Source organism: Tubulanus polymorphus, chromosome 3, assembly GCF_964204645.1.
Source record: "Tubulanus polymorphus chromosome 3, tnTubPoly1.2, whole genome shotgun sequence".
NCBI lineage: Eukaryota > Metazoa > Nemertea > Palaeonemertea > Tubulaniformes > Tubulanidae > Tubulanus > Tubulanus polymorphus.
Window position 1 is genome coordinate 5,391,454 of NC_134027.1, and position 17,605 is coordinate 5,409,058.

At 35.2% G+C, this 17,605-nt stretch overlaps 2 protein-coding genes across 2 annotated transcripts; one reads left to right on the forward strand and one right to left on the reverse strand.

The window, feature by feature from the left end:
• Window positions 1–122: 122 nt before the first annotated feature.
• LOC141901230 (DNA repair-scaffolding protein-like) lies at window positions 123–16,890 on the reverse strand. Its single transcript, XM_074788340.1, has 10 exons — window positions 16,844–16,890; window positions 16,574–16,649; window positions 16,167–16,313; window positions 16,026–16,091; window positions 15,748–15,910; window positions 15,329–15,457; window positions 15,126–15,219; window positions 14,887–14,989; window positions 14,081–14,273; window positions 123–265 (listed from the first exon to the last, which is right to left on the reverse strand). The coding sequence occupies exons 1-10, from the start codon at window positions 16,888–16,890 to the stop codon at window positions 252–254; spliced, it is 1,032 nt and encodes a 343-aa protein (XP_074644441.1). The 3' UTR covers window positions 123–251.
• On the forward strand, window positions 1,343–4,225 carry LOC141901004 (uncharacterized). Its single transcript, XM_074788057.1, has one exon. It carries the CDS (start codon window positions 1,577–1,579, stop codon window positions 2,228–2,230), a length of 654 nt encoding a protein of 217 aa, XP_074644158.1. The 5' UTR covers window positions 1,343–1,576; the 3' UTR covers window positions 2,231–4,225.
• Window positions 16,891–17,605: the final 715 nt, after the last annotated feature.

The window sequence follows — 17,605 nt, forward strand, 5'->3', positions numbered from 1 at the left end:
GTAAAATCTGTAACTCTTTCGACAGTATTTGCACTTTTTGTTCGAGTTTCGCGTTTTCCTCTTTAAGTTTAGTCACTTTTTCCATTGTTTCCTTGTATTTCGTGCGTGTCTTATCGCGACTACGTTTCACTGCCTCGTTATTTCGCTCGCGTCGTTTTCGATATTCGTCGGAATCTTTTTCCGGCTGTCGCCGCCGTTTCGTCGACGGTCCGTCGTCGCAGTTCCTCTTCGGAGGCATTTTCGCATATCAATCACTTGGCACCAACTGTAATAATGACAAGAAGAAAATTATAGATCATGAAATCGCAATAAAATTAACAGGGGCTCACTCATTACATCAAGGGGTCCAAATTAAGGCTCCGATAAAAATCATATACAACACCAACAAACGTTTTTTTTTTTTAGGTAAAAAGATCACAAGACAGAAACTGTGTCTGATTTCTTGTGATACATGGTTGACTAACATTCAATTCAAAACCATACCAGAGTACCGAAGTCCAAGATTCACCAGATCGTGATGGAAAATAAAGTTATTCGTTAGACAACTGATGTGAAATGGTATTTGACTAAGGCGACAGGAGGTATTGCGTCATCACACAGACATTGCGCAAACCATCAACAACCTTTATTTCACTGATTTCACTTTAATTTCGAATGAACCTATAATTCAAATGACTTCAATATAAACTCCGTGTTAACTAGCGTGATTAAGCACCTCTTCTCAATTGGATATTCACCCGAAGCGCTGAAAATAAGCTTTAAATCCAGTTAAAATGTCTCAAAATTAACAAAAATGCAAATGCGGAAGTTATCCTTAATTTGCGCATGCGTACATATAGTGACGCCTATTAGTTTCGAATCCCGCGAATTCATTCTAAATAAAAAATCGGTAATTTAGTAATTACATTAACTGACTGAGTTATATAATAAGAAATTATGGGCATGAAAATTCTATGTTTATGTCTTCGATGGAGTAAAACAAAAAATTCCCGAAGAGAATTCGAGGACGCGCACATTATTTTTCCCGCCATTTAGTACGAGCCTAAACACGCTCAAAGGAAACCCTTAGTGCCACGTCACTTTCTATAAATAACATCCAATTGAAAACTGCGCATTGAATCATAACCTACATATGGAAGCCACACCACACTGGATAAAATAGTGCCGCAAAAATCAACCACATTTGGAGTTAATACGAACATGCCATCTCCATCAATGTTTTAAATTCTTATCTAACATTATAATCTAGAGGTTATCGCTTCATTCTGGGGAGCAAATGAGTTGTTTATTTTGGCGGGAAAGCACATGGTAACGTTGACGCGTATTGATACACAACAAGTCTGACAATGCGACGGATTCCACTCTGTCAGCAGAAATCGTCGCTGAATCGTCAATTGAAGCCAGAGCGTCCCGGGAGAAAGTTGATACTGCGGTTCGCTGCGACATTGTCATCTCGAATGATATTTTTCACGTTATTCTTGCGCTCGTTAGCGGCAAAGTTTCATTCAGTCGATCTCGTATAATCGGTTCTACGCATTAGTTTTTCGCAGTTATTTCTAATTAACAAATTAAAAAAATGGATTTGTACAACCAGCAAACAGACAGCAACATGTATGACGACTATGATATGAAAGTCGTCGCTCGACCGGACGATGACAATACAAACTTGGACGGGCAAGAGATGTCTATAGATATTTGTGATATACTCGATTACGTCAATCAGCACCAATTGGATCTATCGGGAAATTTCACGGCCGATGATGCAGTTCCAGGTCCGTCGCCAAACGCAATAAAAATCGAACCGCCCGCCGAACCCAAAATTTTGCAGCTCCAGCAACTTTGGAATCAGAATGATTATACCGATGATTATCTGGCCGTTCCGCAAACGGCAGCAACTGCCGTACCGACGACAGTTGGAGAAGCATCAACAGGTGTCGAGCGCCCGCAGAGATCGTCGGCAGCTCGCAAAAAGGTGATGGCCGTCGATAAGGAAAGCCCCGAATATAAGGAAAAGAGAAGGCGAAATAACGTTGCCGTCCGAAAGAGTCGCGACAAAGCAAAATATCGCCAAAATGAAACCGAGAGAAAGCTGAAATCTCTCCAGGACGAAAACGTCCTATTGAAAAAAAAGTTGGAGGGAAAGGATAATGAATTAGCAGCAATGCGTGGTCTGATCAACAGTTTGGGGTTGAATCTAACGGACAATTCGTCTCAAGTGTTTCCTAGTTAACTTTTTGAGAGGATATCGAACTTGAAGCGTGATGTGTTTTATAAACTGTTATTGTACATAGTGTACATAGGAAAGATGATATATATATATATATATAGTATACATACTGAACGCGCGCCGTGTAACCGGAACGATCTACCTCCGTCGAATTCAACTATACAAAACTCTGAATAATCAAATATTTGCAGGGAAATCGTGATTGCATTAGCGCTGTCATCGTTCGTTTCAATTCGTTATTATTTTGTGTTCCATTATATTTGATCATGTGTAGTTTATTTAAATCATTTATCGACTCGTGTGTATATAGTTGCGTAAACTATCAAACTTTCCGGAAATCTCAGAACTCTGGATTGAACCTGGGGCGATCTCCACCGACATTGTGTTCAAAATCATATACATTTATCAAGCCGAACTCGCTGAACGGGACTGCCCGTACTTGTGGACATTTTTAGCTAAGTATATTCAGTTTAAAGTAATAACATCGCAATGGTTTTAACGATAATAATAGCTTAAATAAACATTTCAATTGAAAGATACTGTTAGATATTCCTTTTAACTGTAAATTTCATGTTATGACTTGTCGCCAGAGATGAATGCATTGGACGGATTTGGTCAATGACTCATCTCGATTCACTCGCGCCTCCAGCGTGGCATCTTCTCTTTTATTTACAACGGAAACTACTAGTAGTTTTTATTATATTCATTCAATAACAATACGAGCATTATGATATAGACCATTGAATTAGCAGCGGACACATAGCACAATAACTATGGCAGTGCCCATAAAACACATGAGTCTTCAAAAGGATTTTAGGGCATTTGAATTAAAAAGTATAGCTACTGGATAAATAAATATGTTGATTAAACCTGATTTTGTCAAATGCAGAAAGCTGGGTTTCTGTTAAATGTTCGTTGGTCATATAAGGAGGATGTAAATAGTCTAATTATGAAGAGAGAGAGAGAGCGAGAGCTGTGAAACTGTCAGTTCAAATAGTTTAGATAATGTACATGTTTATATGCATAGTCCCAGTGCTTCCATTTATATACTGGCGTAGCATAATTCTCTCTGAACCTTGATGTGGAGAAACTTTTCTACTGTTTTTCTACTGCTATTAAACAGCATTTTGTATTTTTAATAACGATATACATGTACCATCAGAATTATAAATGAATTTTCACTGATTTGTATAATGTACCTATTATCTAAGATCAATCAAGATACTATTATGTCCTTGATCAACAACCACTGGATGTAGAAATTTGTGCTGAATTTGACACGTATAGTTTGCCAGTTTTTGGCACATGGCGGGAGCTGATTAAACTGCCATTCAGAAACCATCGATTTAATTTGATGATGTAGGGATTATAAAATTTCTTCAGCGCATTTTGTATCTGGTTAGATGTTATCGGATCAGATATCTAACTTAAAAATATATATATTGATTAAATCTCGATTCTTTTTACTTATGTTGCATTTTTGTGTTGCAGTTAGAAATTTCAATGATGCTGCCAAAAACCATTTTTAATCTGACAACCAGAATGTTTCATGTCTCTAAAATTGAAATTTAGGTTTTCATTAGTTAAATATAATTTCTGGTCAAAACAAATATTAATGTCATTATGAATGTTAACAATTAGTATAATCGTCTCCTCTGCGAGGAAAGTTTCAACCTCATTTTCTGCAAGCGGAAACAATTTTGAGAGCATAATCCCTTATCATTCTCCATCCAAATTCATTAGGTACGTATGAAATTAAAGCTGTGGCAGGTGAGGTTGAAATTTGCGAAGATTACCTGAGAAAAATAGCGAGCAAAAAACTGTAGCTATAGATACTTTGTGAAATAGTCTATAGAAGTAGAGTATTCTTACTTAGTATGTTATCTGATGGTTTGTTCCAACTGCGATTGGAGGCTTAATATGTATAAATGGAGTTTATTATTTTGATGCACTAAGTTTTATCACACGAAGTTGCTCGTGGTAACGTTTTGTAAATAAATGATGTATTTTGAATTGTTGTTGTGTATCGCTATTTTACTGGATACCGTTCACCTTCATCGTCAGCGATTCTCTCTAAGGGGAGCTACCACGTCCCAGAGGCTGACCCGTAACGGCGAGCATTCTGCATCATCTCCAGGGTGGATCTAGGAAATTGAATGCCCGGGGCCAACAAAAAAGAAAGTGGGGTCCTTTCATGGTATCAGTAGACATTCGAAAAAAGGTACAGCTACTGAAAGAAGGAGTAAGATTTGTAGGCTTTAAAGATATTTGCCTTGATAAATAGGACAACCTTTATGGGACAGAATGCAGGAGGACCAGCCAAAATACCCACTAATATCTCCACCCCTGTATTCATATTCTAAACTTCAAAACTCGGTGCAAAATTAATACATTCCAGATATTTCTATACAAAATACATACTATGTTGAATATCGCCTGCGTTGGCAAATCGAAAGAAAGTGAAAGTGCATGATGGGGAAATTTTTTTAGATATTTATAGAAGACGAACTGAGGGACATGTGATAATGAATCGATATCTCTACACAGTTTTGTACATCGAGTATAGTCCGGTGTGAATATCTATAAAAAGCCTCAATTAAGAAAGGCAAATACTTCACTGGAAAACCCGGGACATCCCCAAAATGATATTCAAAGATTTATGTGATTTTGATTTTGAAAGTTTGAGTATGCTGAGTCAATGAGGGAGTGAACCTGTCTGGACATTGATCATTCATTCATCAGGTGCTTATAAGCATCCAGACATGACTTCATTGGGTGTGTACTACCATCACTCATTCAAGAATTAATGACTGAAGGAGATAAATATGGCTACTGATGCTGCATTATATTAGGGGTGCGACCAATCAAAGATGATTCATTCAAATGACAGATTTGGTGTGTGTTACCAGACAAACATAAACTATAGTGTACCTGACCTAATGAATGGGCGGGAACTCAAATCATAATAGTCATAACAACGAAATAAGATTATTTAATCGATAAAGATTGGTATGAACGGGGAGGTGGTATGAATGAGTCTCCGGTCGTATGAATGAGATTTGAGAGGAAGCAGTAAAATGGGTGTTCCCCGTTCATTATGAGTGAATCACGCGGATGAACGGTGGTGGTACTGCCTGGTGACAACAGCTGTATTTTAAGCGTTCAAGTTAATAACTAGTACATTCAAATACTAACGCGAAAAAATTTCTGTTTTCAACAGCTTTCATAGAATTTTTTAAAAACTTTAATAAAACTGAATGAACCGATGCGGTAGTAATTCATAAATGCGATCGAACGCGATCTAAAGAATTTAGATTTTACGATACCCTCTGATGCTGCCTTGTCAGAAACATCTTGAATTTATGAAGAGTCATCGAGTGCGTGTAAAACAATAAAAACACGCAGTTGACAATTCTCACGAATAATCAAGTGATATAGAATCTATCAATTCGATTAATCTAAACAACATCTGCAACTTCCACTATTTCGAACCCATCGTAAAACATACTTATTTCAATTGACTCGTACAAAACATGTGCTATCTTCTATTACCTCATTGTTTGAATCGAGCGCATCTTGCATTTTCATAAATCAAAGATTTTATCACGTTTTATGTTGTCTCAGCTTACGAGGTTGATGCAGTGCATTTTGTTGGACATCAAAATGGACTCATCAAATGAACAATGATTAATGAAGTCACATTGTTCTAATAGTGTAAAAATCATGTTCAAGAGACAGGGCAGTTTGTTATATAGCAATGGCCATAAATCTTCCACTGACACACAAAGAACTGGAATTGTGGAAAAACTGCAGACGAAAGGTCGTCATTGATATATTATATATATATATATATATATATATATATATATATATATATATATATATATATATATATATATATATATATATATATATATATATATATATATATATATATATATATATATATATATATATATATATATATATATCCTGTCAATAGCAACAGGTGTTACTACAGACAGTACTGTTACGAACCAACAAAGGGTATCTCACCGGAATTCAAGTGATATTTCACAAAACATTCACTGGTTTCAGTGACGATCATTGTAGACATATGCCACCTTAGTTTAACAACACTAAATGTCACTGATAATTGTTATACATATTTCATCTATATTTCGTATTTCTTTATTGTTTATGTCTCCATCTTATTACTCATTGTCCTCTGAGACTGTTTGTCTGTGTCAGAATGTGTTTATTGTTGTTTGTCTCACTGTCATGTCACTACTCGTCACCTTTGTTTTTGTATCATTTTCCATGTCTCAACCTGTCTGAATCTGTGTTATATAAATAGCTATGTGTAAAAATAAAGTCAGTTCCAGTTTTGGTATTCCAAACTGATAGTTCGCTCGTTACTCTTTCGCTCTGTTCCGGATTTCCGACGTCGACCATTCTTCGAGAATAGGACTGAAAATAGCGTTGCTAAATTGGTGGAGAACCCGGGCAAGTTTTATATTCAACTGCCCGTATAAGATCCTGGTACCGCGCTCTCAACAGCTAGTTTTCCCCATCACGATGAATATTCTACCACCGGCAGTCGTAGTAACCCTTCAAGAGGCTGGATACCACCAGGCACCTCAGAATTGGACTATTAATGCCGAGGAAGGATGTATCAAAGTTTCACTGGCATGGACAGTCCAGTCATCGAAGCCATCGAAAGCGGTGAAATCGAAGTCTACTCTGAATCGGGACCGTAGACGTATGCAGGAATTCCTGAACCGAAGGATGCTGAAAACAGAAGTTCCGAAGTCAACGAAATCAGATAACGCTACCATGGACACAGCGGTCATGACTGTCAACGCGACTCATGATATAAGATCTCAGACAGTTGAGGACGTCATAACTACCGCTGAAATAAAGAAATTGGAAGAAACTTCGCAGAAACTTTCAGGTGAACTTGTCGATTTGAAGGTCAATTTAGAATCAAAAGAAAGAACTATTATTGGACAACAAAAAGAAATCTTTGGACTACAATCAAAATTGGATAAATTAAAAATGCGAAATTATCCTTGTCATTGCGCTAAAGATCCGAAAAACTCTCAAGCATGCGAAGATACATTAACTGATATCGGTGATCTTTACGAAGCAGACCAACCGAAAATCATGGCTGCAAAACGATCAGGAATATTATATGAGGTCCGGGTGCAAGATCCAATCTCGAGAAAATACGCTGATTTCTTTGTGCACTGGGGACAATCATTATCATCAGTTTTCTATGACATTTTGAACAGATACGATTTGGATATAAAATCATTCACCTATCGCGAACCAGATTCCAAAAATAAATGCTTGGACATTGATCGAAATACTTCATTGTGCTCGTTACATGAATCAGGAATCATCAAACACTTATGGGATAAAAAGGGTAGAAATATAGTTTGGTTAGGAATGAGATTTTGATTAGCTTGTGAATGATCAATACTTTTAATTTGTATAAAAATATTGTTCTCAAATTGATAATTCTTCATTAAATTCATTTCATCTAATTTTCGGGGACGAAAACTTTCAGAACGTAGTGGGGGAGGATTTAACAACACTAAATGTCACTGATAATTGTTATACATATTTCATCTATATTTCGTATTTCTTTATTGTTTATGTCTCCATCTTATTACTCATTGTCCTCTGAGACTGTTTGTCTGTGTCAGAATGTGTTTATTGTTGTTTGTCTCACTGTCATGTCACTACTCGTCACCTTTGTTTTTGTATCATTTTCCATGTCTCAACCTGTCTGAATCTGTGTTATATAAATAGCTATGTGTAAAAATAAAGTCAGTTCCAGTTTTGGTATTCCAAACTGATAGTTCGCTCGTTACTCTTTCGCTCTGTTCCGGATTTCCGACGTCGACCATTCTTCGAGAATAGGACAGAAAATAGCGTTGCTAAATTAGTAGCAATAGGTTATCATAAAATTCAATTCTACAAATATTAAGAGATATGTCATGAACTGCGAGTTGGGCTGAAAGATGACGTCAAACTGAATAGAATCTGCCAAAATACTCAGTTTCAGTGTTCAGCCAAAAAAAAAATTTTATCTTGAATCGCTGCCAAATTCTTTGGGTCGCAATAGAAAATCAGGACTCGACCCAAAGAGTCTCATTCAATGAGAACCAGCCAGGCTATTATCAAGACTATTGCGCAACTTCCGAACATGATAGCATGTGACAACACCTCAAATTTTAATTTGAGTAAATTAAATCGCATGATTTTAGAAAAACTGTCAACATCCTGATGGATTTGTGCATTTGCCAGAAATCATTGCCGGGAACAATTCGTTACTGAGTCAAAGTCTAGTTTTTTTTTTTAATTTTGGCATAGACCACGCATGGCTGAAAAGTTATTGTGAAATTTCATCCGAACAAAAGGTGTTCAATAGTATGAAAATTAAACGCCGACTAAGAATAGTTCATTTATCACAAATGACCATGTTTACCTGGCACAACAACGGTAGTCAACTCATTTTCATAGTCCCGAGATATTTAAATATGCTAAATTTATACATATTTCCACGTAAAGCTAAATAAATCAAGGTTTATTAACTTGTATTATTTAGTCAGTGTTTTAAAGCTGAACAGCACTTGTTGAAAATACAATCAATATATAAAATAAATTACATGAAAAATTATTGCGTTTCAATTCTTAAAATCTTTGTCGTATGTGTTTTTATCTGGTAAATATTCATAATCGGATTCAAACAAAGTCATTAGATCAACGGATTCTAAAAATAAAGCTCTTTGTCCTGTCGGTTCAATGAAGTGACCGACATTTATCAGAATTACCAATAATGATATTTGCATTGATCTAAAAATGTCATCAGGATTCAATATTCAGTATACATGTACTGGTCAGTTAGTGACCTAATAACCTACTCCCATGCATCTGAAAGAAATGATACAAAACGGCTTTTGGAAAAGCTTGACCTGAGAAAAAATTGACAAGGTTTCGCTGTCAATTGTTAGCTGCCAATCAACAACGTTCCAAATGATAAGAATAAATGCTTAGTCATTGTGTATATACGTAATAGATCTTTCATATTATATATTTTAGATGAAGAGATCGCTATCCTCCATCAAGACGCAATAAAACTCTTAAAAATCTCACATATTTTTTATCATAAAACGAGCTCAACACAATGGATATATTTTTTCAGGCAGCTGAAACAAAGGGTTTGAATGTTATTATCATTTTCCAGTGTGACCGACGTCACAATAAGACCTAAAGCAGACAGCTGGTGTCTATTTATATGTAATAATTGGGCAGTAGCCAGCAGACTTCGTCGTTTCTAGAAACAGCTATAGACTTTGTACCGAGGAATTCCCCATTCCAAATAACGTTAACGTTCTAAAAGAATAACCGGCGAACTCGAAACGATATAATTATTTGGGCTTAAATAAAACTTCAAGATATTCGTCGTCGACTAGTATGCCAGTTATGTTTCTAACCTTGTAGTGTGATCCAAAATATCTAACACTTAACACAGAACACATGATTTAGACTAATTGGATTAAATGATAAAAAACACAATCATTTTAGATAGATAAAGCTTGCAGCATAGTTTCATATTTTCAATTGATCTAAACTATCAGTCTGAATTTCTATATGCAATGCAATAATAGCGATATGGTTTAGATATATTTTAGATTATTTACGTATAAGCACTGCGAGGAATAATGGTACTACTTTCTTTTCAAGTGCCAATAGTGACACGATTTAATTTCCCGTCTGTCCAGGGTTCAAAAAAGCTATATATAGACACTATGTGGAACACTATTTCATCATTCTATTTGAGTAAGTTTCCTAGCAAATCATCAACAAAAGTAAACAATCCCAACTGCACGATATTGAGGGTCACATATCATGCGGTTCCCATGTTTGTGCTCGGTTTCTATGAAATCCTTGTGAGAACATCGACTCCTAAATTGATTTAACATTAACTGAAATAATGGAGAAATTAAATCGGATTTTAAAATTAAACTTGTTTGTCGAACTGGGCCCTGAATAGAACTTATCAGACATTTTAAACATATGGATCGCGCGAACAGAAAAATATTGATAGTATTTTGAGAACAATCCCAAGATACCAAATTGATCATTCATTGATGATTGACTGAATGATGCTCTTTAATTGACTATGATTAATCTTTTTTGTATCCATAAAAACTTGTTTGCAATATCTTTTTGTATGAACGTAAATCTCTTATATATTACAAAACAACATAAAAAATAGACAATCACACGAAACCAAACCATCAATATTTTACCAAGCATTTTACATATTGCTTCCTCTTCGAACAACATGAAAGAAAAAAATATTTTGTTTTTCTATCAGCTTGAGTCAGATTTAACGTCTCTAGGATTAAGCCATACATTAAAATTGAACTCAGAGAAGTCGACCCACAAAGATAAACGAGCTTGTGATAGAAATCACAGCCATAAAGAGTCTATTATTTGTTTAAGATGACCTCAGGGACAAATGCGGGTTTCAACTCGTTGAAATCTTGGGCCACGTCATTAGATGAGTAGACACCCCTGGATTATTGCTACGTTCGTATCCTGTTTCGACCACTTCTGGATCTCAGCCAACTATAGGCGCGCGCCAAAATAATTAATAGCAGCACTTTTTTCTTGAATATTGCGGTTTAAATCGTGAGCACTATAACAATATCCCCGGGATCGTAACTGGGCCATAAGTGTATTGACATTCTCAGTTTTTTTTGTCGCGTAATTACTCAATAATTGTTATATTTTCAGAGTCGCCCGATGTTTGACAGGGTGCCAAGATTGAGGTGGAGTGATAGTCTGGATTGTTTTGATTACTAGCATTGACAACAATAATGCGAGGTTTATTGATGGGATATGTAAAGGCACATCATATCCGGCTATGAGTGAATACAACAAAATATGGACGGCGCGATTCGAAAACATTTCACAACAAACAGCATTTTGAGAACTAACATTTCAAACAATTGTTATCCAGTGAAAACTTCAGATGTAAAAATACTATATAAATCATACTTCCTAAGTATTATATATCATTAGTTACTATCATAGTATTTATCATACGTCAATTATAGATATTTGCATGCAATTAATTGGATTATTTTTAGGTATGATTTTCCTGGTAAATCGTACAAATACAGATGTTCTAAAGCCGTAAGCTGAAATTGCATGCAGTTTGTAACTAAGCGGCTTTTATGATATTCACATCATTAACGTCATTCTATTGTGCACAGCAGTGACATCTAATAAAGAATGATTTTACACTCCTTTTAAAAATCAATCAATTCTTTTCATTTCCAATGATTTTCTGATCAGAAATGATAACGCGAATCAAAATAACAAATCCTAATTCTGAAATCCAATTTTTAACGCAACTATTGCCACATACTCCGCAGATGATTTCGGCAATCAATTCTTTCAAAAGTATATAATATTCAATGAAGATTACCCTGACTATTCGACAACTTGGACAATGCAACGGGTTTTTCTACTTTACGTGAACAATGTCAAATTAAATATTGCACGACGATTACAAAAAATTATACGGATGTTATCTGAATTTTATTTGAAGGCTTTGAATCGAGAAAGTGATTCACGCGCCATAGATAATGTGTATTGAAGGCGCACATATCACACTCTCCCTACTGGTGAGCCATCGAAAACAAGTTTTTGATAAAAAGCATGCGGGCACGATCCTCCGTTGTGGTGTCGCGTGCCAGACAACATTTATATTCAATAGTTGACAAAACACTCAAAGATCTTTGAGCAAATAAGAAAAATCAACGCAATTGGACCCTATTCTAAGATTAGTCGCAATAAAGTAGTTTCACTAGATTTTTTTTTATCTCATCAACTACTGTCAGCACGTGCGAGTCCTTATAAGGACGGCGACCAAATAGATTACTGGTGTCGTGACAAAATTGGCGCAAGTTCAACTTGCTCTTAAAAATATCTTTTCATCCTCGATATAATCGATAGAAATTAAGATGGGCGCCACCTTTCATGATCATGCATTTCGAATTGAAAAGAACAACATCGAAAAAATACCATCAATTTCGTAATATTCGGAAACGAACAAAGATTGATATAGTTGTGAAAATATAGAAAAAAAGAAAATCTTTTTGTAGCACACAATCTTTGGTGCGAATCATAACCTTTCGTATAGAATGTTTATGAGATAAAAAGTTAAGGGTGCCATTGTAATGGGAGTAGGCCAGGTCACCTGTCAAAATAACAAGTACACTGGTCAACGAGTTGCAAAGTCTACACGCAGAAAAAAACATATTTTAATAAAAACTAAAAAATGAAATTTAATCTTATTCTATGAAAGGCGATCAGTATTGATGGGTAAATAAACGGTAATAAGAGGATTGAAAATAAAGGCAATGATCAATTTGCAAACAAATTTAGCATCAAAAACACCTGATACTTGACTAAAGTTTATTCAGTAAATAATGTCGGAACGTCAATATCCTATTAATGATTAATTTTCAAATGACATAGGACCAAAGCATCACATGTCACTAGATAGAGGAACAGCACGGTCACATTTCAATAACAATAGAAAATGTGAAAAAATAACTACCGGTTTATTGATGTATCGGAAATGTGTTTTTCGTTTATCAGGAAGATGTGAATAGCAACAATTTATCAATGCAACAATTATCAATTCCTCCAAGTACAATCTTATCAACATCGATAAATTAGCCGAGAACATAAAAACTGGTCTTCATAAAAAAAAAAAAACAATTTTCATTGCATCTATCATAATTCATTATTTGAGCTCCTCAAAAGATTTTGTAACAGGGGGCACCACTTATTTGACTTGCTTTTTCCCAATTTTTCCCTGACATGTAGGTTGTTTTCTCTGACTCGATCTGCTAAGAATCTAATCAATTTACACAGACAAATACGTAAGACATCGATGGAAACTGTTTGATTTTACACGCAATCTAATAATCTCAACAAATTTCCGACTTTTAGCTTTTTTTCTACAAAATTCCCTGAATACCAGGTAAGTGGTTGGCAGCCAGCGTAAGTAACAGCCGGCTGAACTGCTAGTGTAATTTTCCACGGCTATTTCATAAATGATTCTAACATGTTTTTTCTATTCATGTGACGCGTGAAATGCGAAGTCGGACAAAAATATAGTTCCGGAAAAACCTGAATGATAAATATAGAATTTCAATAGCAGCGGTCTATATACAAAACACGTGTCAGGACAATATTATGTGAAAAATGAATCATTGAGTCAGAACGAAGTTCATCTAGTGTGCTTAAATCAATTCAAATATTTTAGAGGAAAACGAATGATGTCGGATAATGTGAACATACATCGCTCCATTTGCACATACGTAGTGACATCTGCTGCTCTGTTTACCAGCAGCAAAAATAATCCAATATCCGAAGAGTTTACCGGTATCACCAGTCGCTGCACACCGACAATACACAATAACAGAATTAAAACCGAAAAATCAAATTGCTCAAAAATTCATATTTCAGCGGTTGCCAACATGTGGGTTACTCTCTGTTACATGGCGCATAGGAATTGCAACGTAAAACTTCATCTCCAAATCTTAGCTTTGAATTCAGTTATTTACGTATATATGCGTTAAATTTGACTACTTTGAATAGTATCGAAAGCAAAAAATTGATATAATGCGTAGGCGTACGTTGAATGATTAATACGTGATTAAATTCTACTGATAACTTCAATGAGATAAAAACAGATGAATCATTCCTAGTATTTATAAACGATGAACACAGATACACGTGATAGAATTTAGTGTTTTTGAAAAATATGGTACGTACCAGTAAGAGATTTTTTGCACGTTTCTATTTCTTCGAGTGAGCAAGCGCATATCTTTCCGCTTGATGTCAAAATTGGTTGGGTACTCATCACAATGCATATCATGGATCTGATTTCAAGTCCCAAAACCATTTGAATATCGTAAAACCCATCTCTTTTACCAGGCAGAATTGATTCAATTGTCGACTGATCTAACTGGAATAAATAAACGTGTAATGCAATAAAAACCTAGGCCTAGTATCTCTCCTGTCACTGTGTCATAAATACTAGGGATCCAGGGACACCATGCCCACTTGGTGACATGCTTGACAATCCGACAATTTAAAAATTCAACACCCCCTGTGAACATACTGATATACAGAACCCAATGACCTTGAAACTTGCCGAAACCATACAACATGTCTTAAGCTACAGCTTTGTAATAGAACAGAAGGATGAAAAGTGAATGCAACAGACCACTGGGACTAAAGATCCAAGTCGGCTGAAAATTGTTTGAAGAATGTAAAAAAATATATATCTTATGTAATTTTGAGTTTTTTGGAATAATTGCAATATGGTGTGACAAAAGCACATATCATACATGATTCATAACTAAAGAAATACATTCATACTTGTCATTGAGACGTCCTTTAACCAATCTGGCACTAACATTTAATTGTTCAATCATTCGCAAAAAAAATTCACCCAAGCTTGGTTATATAATATAAAAGAATAAATAAATATTAAAACATACATAACGACTGAAATTACATTATCAATGAAGTTCATGAAAATAATAATTTGAGCTTATACAAGAAAGGTTATTTACCTGTACTTTAACCAGATTTTCCTTTCCTAAGGATAGGTATATAGCCAATTGATATATCGTCGATGTAGCCACATACGCCTTACAATCATCGCAATAGGCCAGCCTATAATCCAAAACACTAGTTTACAGTGCATATCTGTACCATAAGGATTGTAAAATTTCACCGATGAAACACCAACGCTGGTTACGCGTCGTATATTACTGATTACCGATTACTGATTAAGAAAAACACCACAAACCTTTCATTCTCATTCAAAGTTATCCGGTCCGATTTGCAAATCAAGCATGTTGGCCAAGAACAGGAATCTTCTTCATCGACATCTTCTATCAGACCTTTAAAATGTGATATAAATGAAATAGTTGATCGAAACCTCATCATAGGCTGCAATTTAGTCAATCTTAAAACGTCTGATATTTTGAATTCATTCAAAGAGATCTTCACCTGTTATTTGAATAATATCGTTCTTAATTACTGCAGGATGCCAGTCGATCAGGTTCTCATATAGATTAACTCTTTTATCAGGTTTTGGTTCCTCCGAAACAAACGAGAATCCGTCCAACAAAGTAAACCCTAAAATAGAGAAACTACTTATTAACAGTAGTTCAGGCAAGGGCTACATTAGACCCTTTGTACAGAAGATACCAACTCCTCTTAACTCAAATTCTTTCAAATAAAAATATATCTTAACTCAATGACAAATCTCAGAACCATGAATGAACCTCTGAATGCAACAGCATTTGAATTTAACTCTATCTCTATTTTCTACCTCTATTTCCTTACTCGAACAAACAAATATCATGGGTCCTAATTGATTCGACTTAGGCGACTGTAATGTGCCTGTTTATTCAAATATGGTATACCTTTCTCTTTGAGCCATGCATGTTTAACGTGTAGGAATGAACCTTTTTCTAATATCCTGACCAATGTATGAGATGAACACACAGAATTCATATGTACTTTGACGTAAGGAGCTGTATTGTCCAATTTATTGTCAACAAGGTATAGTATTATTTCATCAGTTATCTGCAAATGAAATATCTCATATTCGATGCTCACAATTTCTTAACTGAAGAGTTCACGAAATTTATATAGTGATTAAATGGCACGCCTGTTTTAATGATACTAAAAGTTTACCTACCTTATCATGAAGTACGTGTAATAAATAACACCAGAAGCAGATTCTTCGCGATTCTGAAGTTTTCTCCTGTAAAAAGGAATAAATGAAGGTAAATTGCTATACACTATGGATTAATGTTTTACCAAAGTTATGAAATCTTACCTTCAAAATTGAATTAAGTGTGATTGTAAGGCCAACTGTATACAGATCTGAAGTTTTGTGCACTTCAGTGATGTTTCCCATGGACACAGTCAATATATAACAGAAATCAACAGGTTTACTGGTACTAGTTTCAAATGGTTCTTGAGACTATGGAAAAAATAAATACCCGGTAGAGAGTTCAAATAATCATTATATCCATTAACGAATGTACAGTTTCATGTATACATCATGATGTATTCAATATTCCATCAACTGTTTTCAGATTTACACTAAATCCATCTGAAGACAAAAATCTTGTTCACTCTTTTATGGTTCACTCTTTTATGAATATCTAATTATGAAATTTCATTGAAATCCATAAGATTTCTCACAAAATGATTAAAATTTATGTTTTTTTACAAAATTACCTGTTGTGAGGAAGGATGCAACTTGATTTTACTGGGGTCCCATATTGAGTCAATCACAGAAAACAAGGCAGGATTTCTGAAAATAAAAAAACAATTTACGGTAATGCAAAAATACTTAGAAATCTGATCAATCAGTCATTCTTGGATATGTATGAAATATAGAGATAATGATATGTTGTGGTTCATAAGCCCATCGGTATGAATTACAATTATGATCAATATTAATGTCCTTGTTTCCCACCTGTAGGGATAAAGTTTTCTATCAAATACGTGTGTTCAAGTTTAAACACACAAATTTTAAGGGTACTTAGTAGCATCATAACTAGCTGTACTGACAATAATTTCCGATAATGCCAGATATAACAAATTTAGTGGTACAATAGGCAGACGGTATTATCAATCAATTTATAATGCACCGGAATTAAACAATTGTTGAATGAAACTTCATTATTCCAGCTTACTTAGCACGGTTTGTCCTCATTTGTACTTGCATTGCTTGAAATAGACAAACAGACCCTTCCAAACTGGTTAAAGCGCCAGATCCATCAGACAAAAAAATTTCAGCAAAACCTCCATAACAATCATTTAGCAGTAGTGACCATCTGTTAGTGGTAAAAAATATTGAATCAATACGAGACAACTTATCTCAATATGAAGGCAATTCGGAAATAACTAGGACATTTTTTGAAACACATACACAAGCCATAGGCGACAACTGACGCATGAGGACTTTTTGAACTCCAAAATTCCCATGTGTTAGTTCCCCATTGCATTTTGGATATCTTGTATCTAGGGCCAATAGCTAAATCTTGTCAGGACAACTTTCTGAACATCGACACCGTTCCTCAGTTATGAGATCATCGTCAAGGTCATTTTGCTGAGAAAAATAGTTTTTAGTGCCTAATTCTGTTGCTAGGTGGAGCACTGAGCCCATTCTTTGCACTGCACAGCTAGACCCCCATACCAACATTGGACCAAAGTTTCATCAAGATCGACCCACTATAAACGAAGCTAAGTTGCTGAAAGACAAAC

Coding starts and splice junctions, on each gene's coding strand:
- LOC141901230 (XM_074788340.1), bottom strand. CDS start 16,890: ATGCTACTAAGTACCCTTAAAATTTGTGTGTTTAAACTTGAACACAC. Junction 16,314..16,573: donor TGCATCCTTCCTCACAACAG/GTAATTTTGTAA, acceptor TTTTTTCCATAG/TCTCAAGAACCATTTGAAAC. Junction 15,911..16,025: donor TACACGTACTTCATGATAAG/GTAGGTAAACTT, acceptor TTTCATTTGCAG/ATAACTGATGAAATAATACT.
- LOC141901004 (XM_074788057.1), top strand. CDS start 1,577: ATGGATTTGTACAACCAGCAAACAGACAGCAACATGTATGACGACTAT.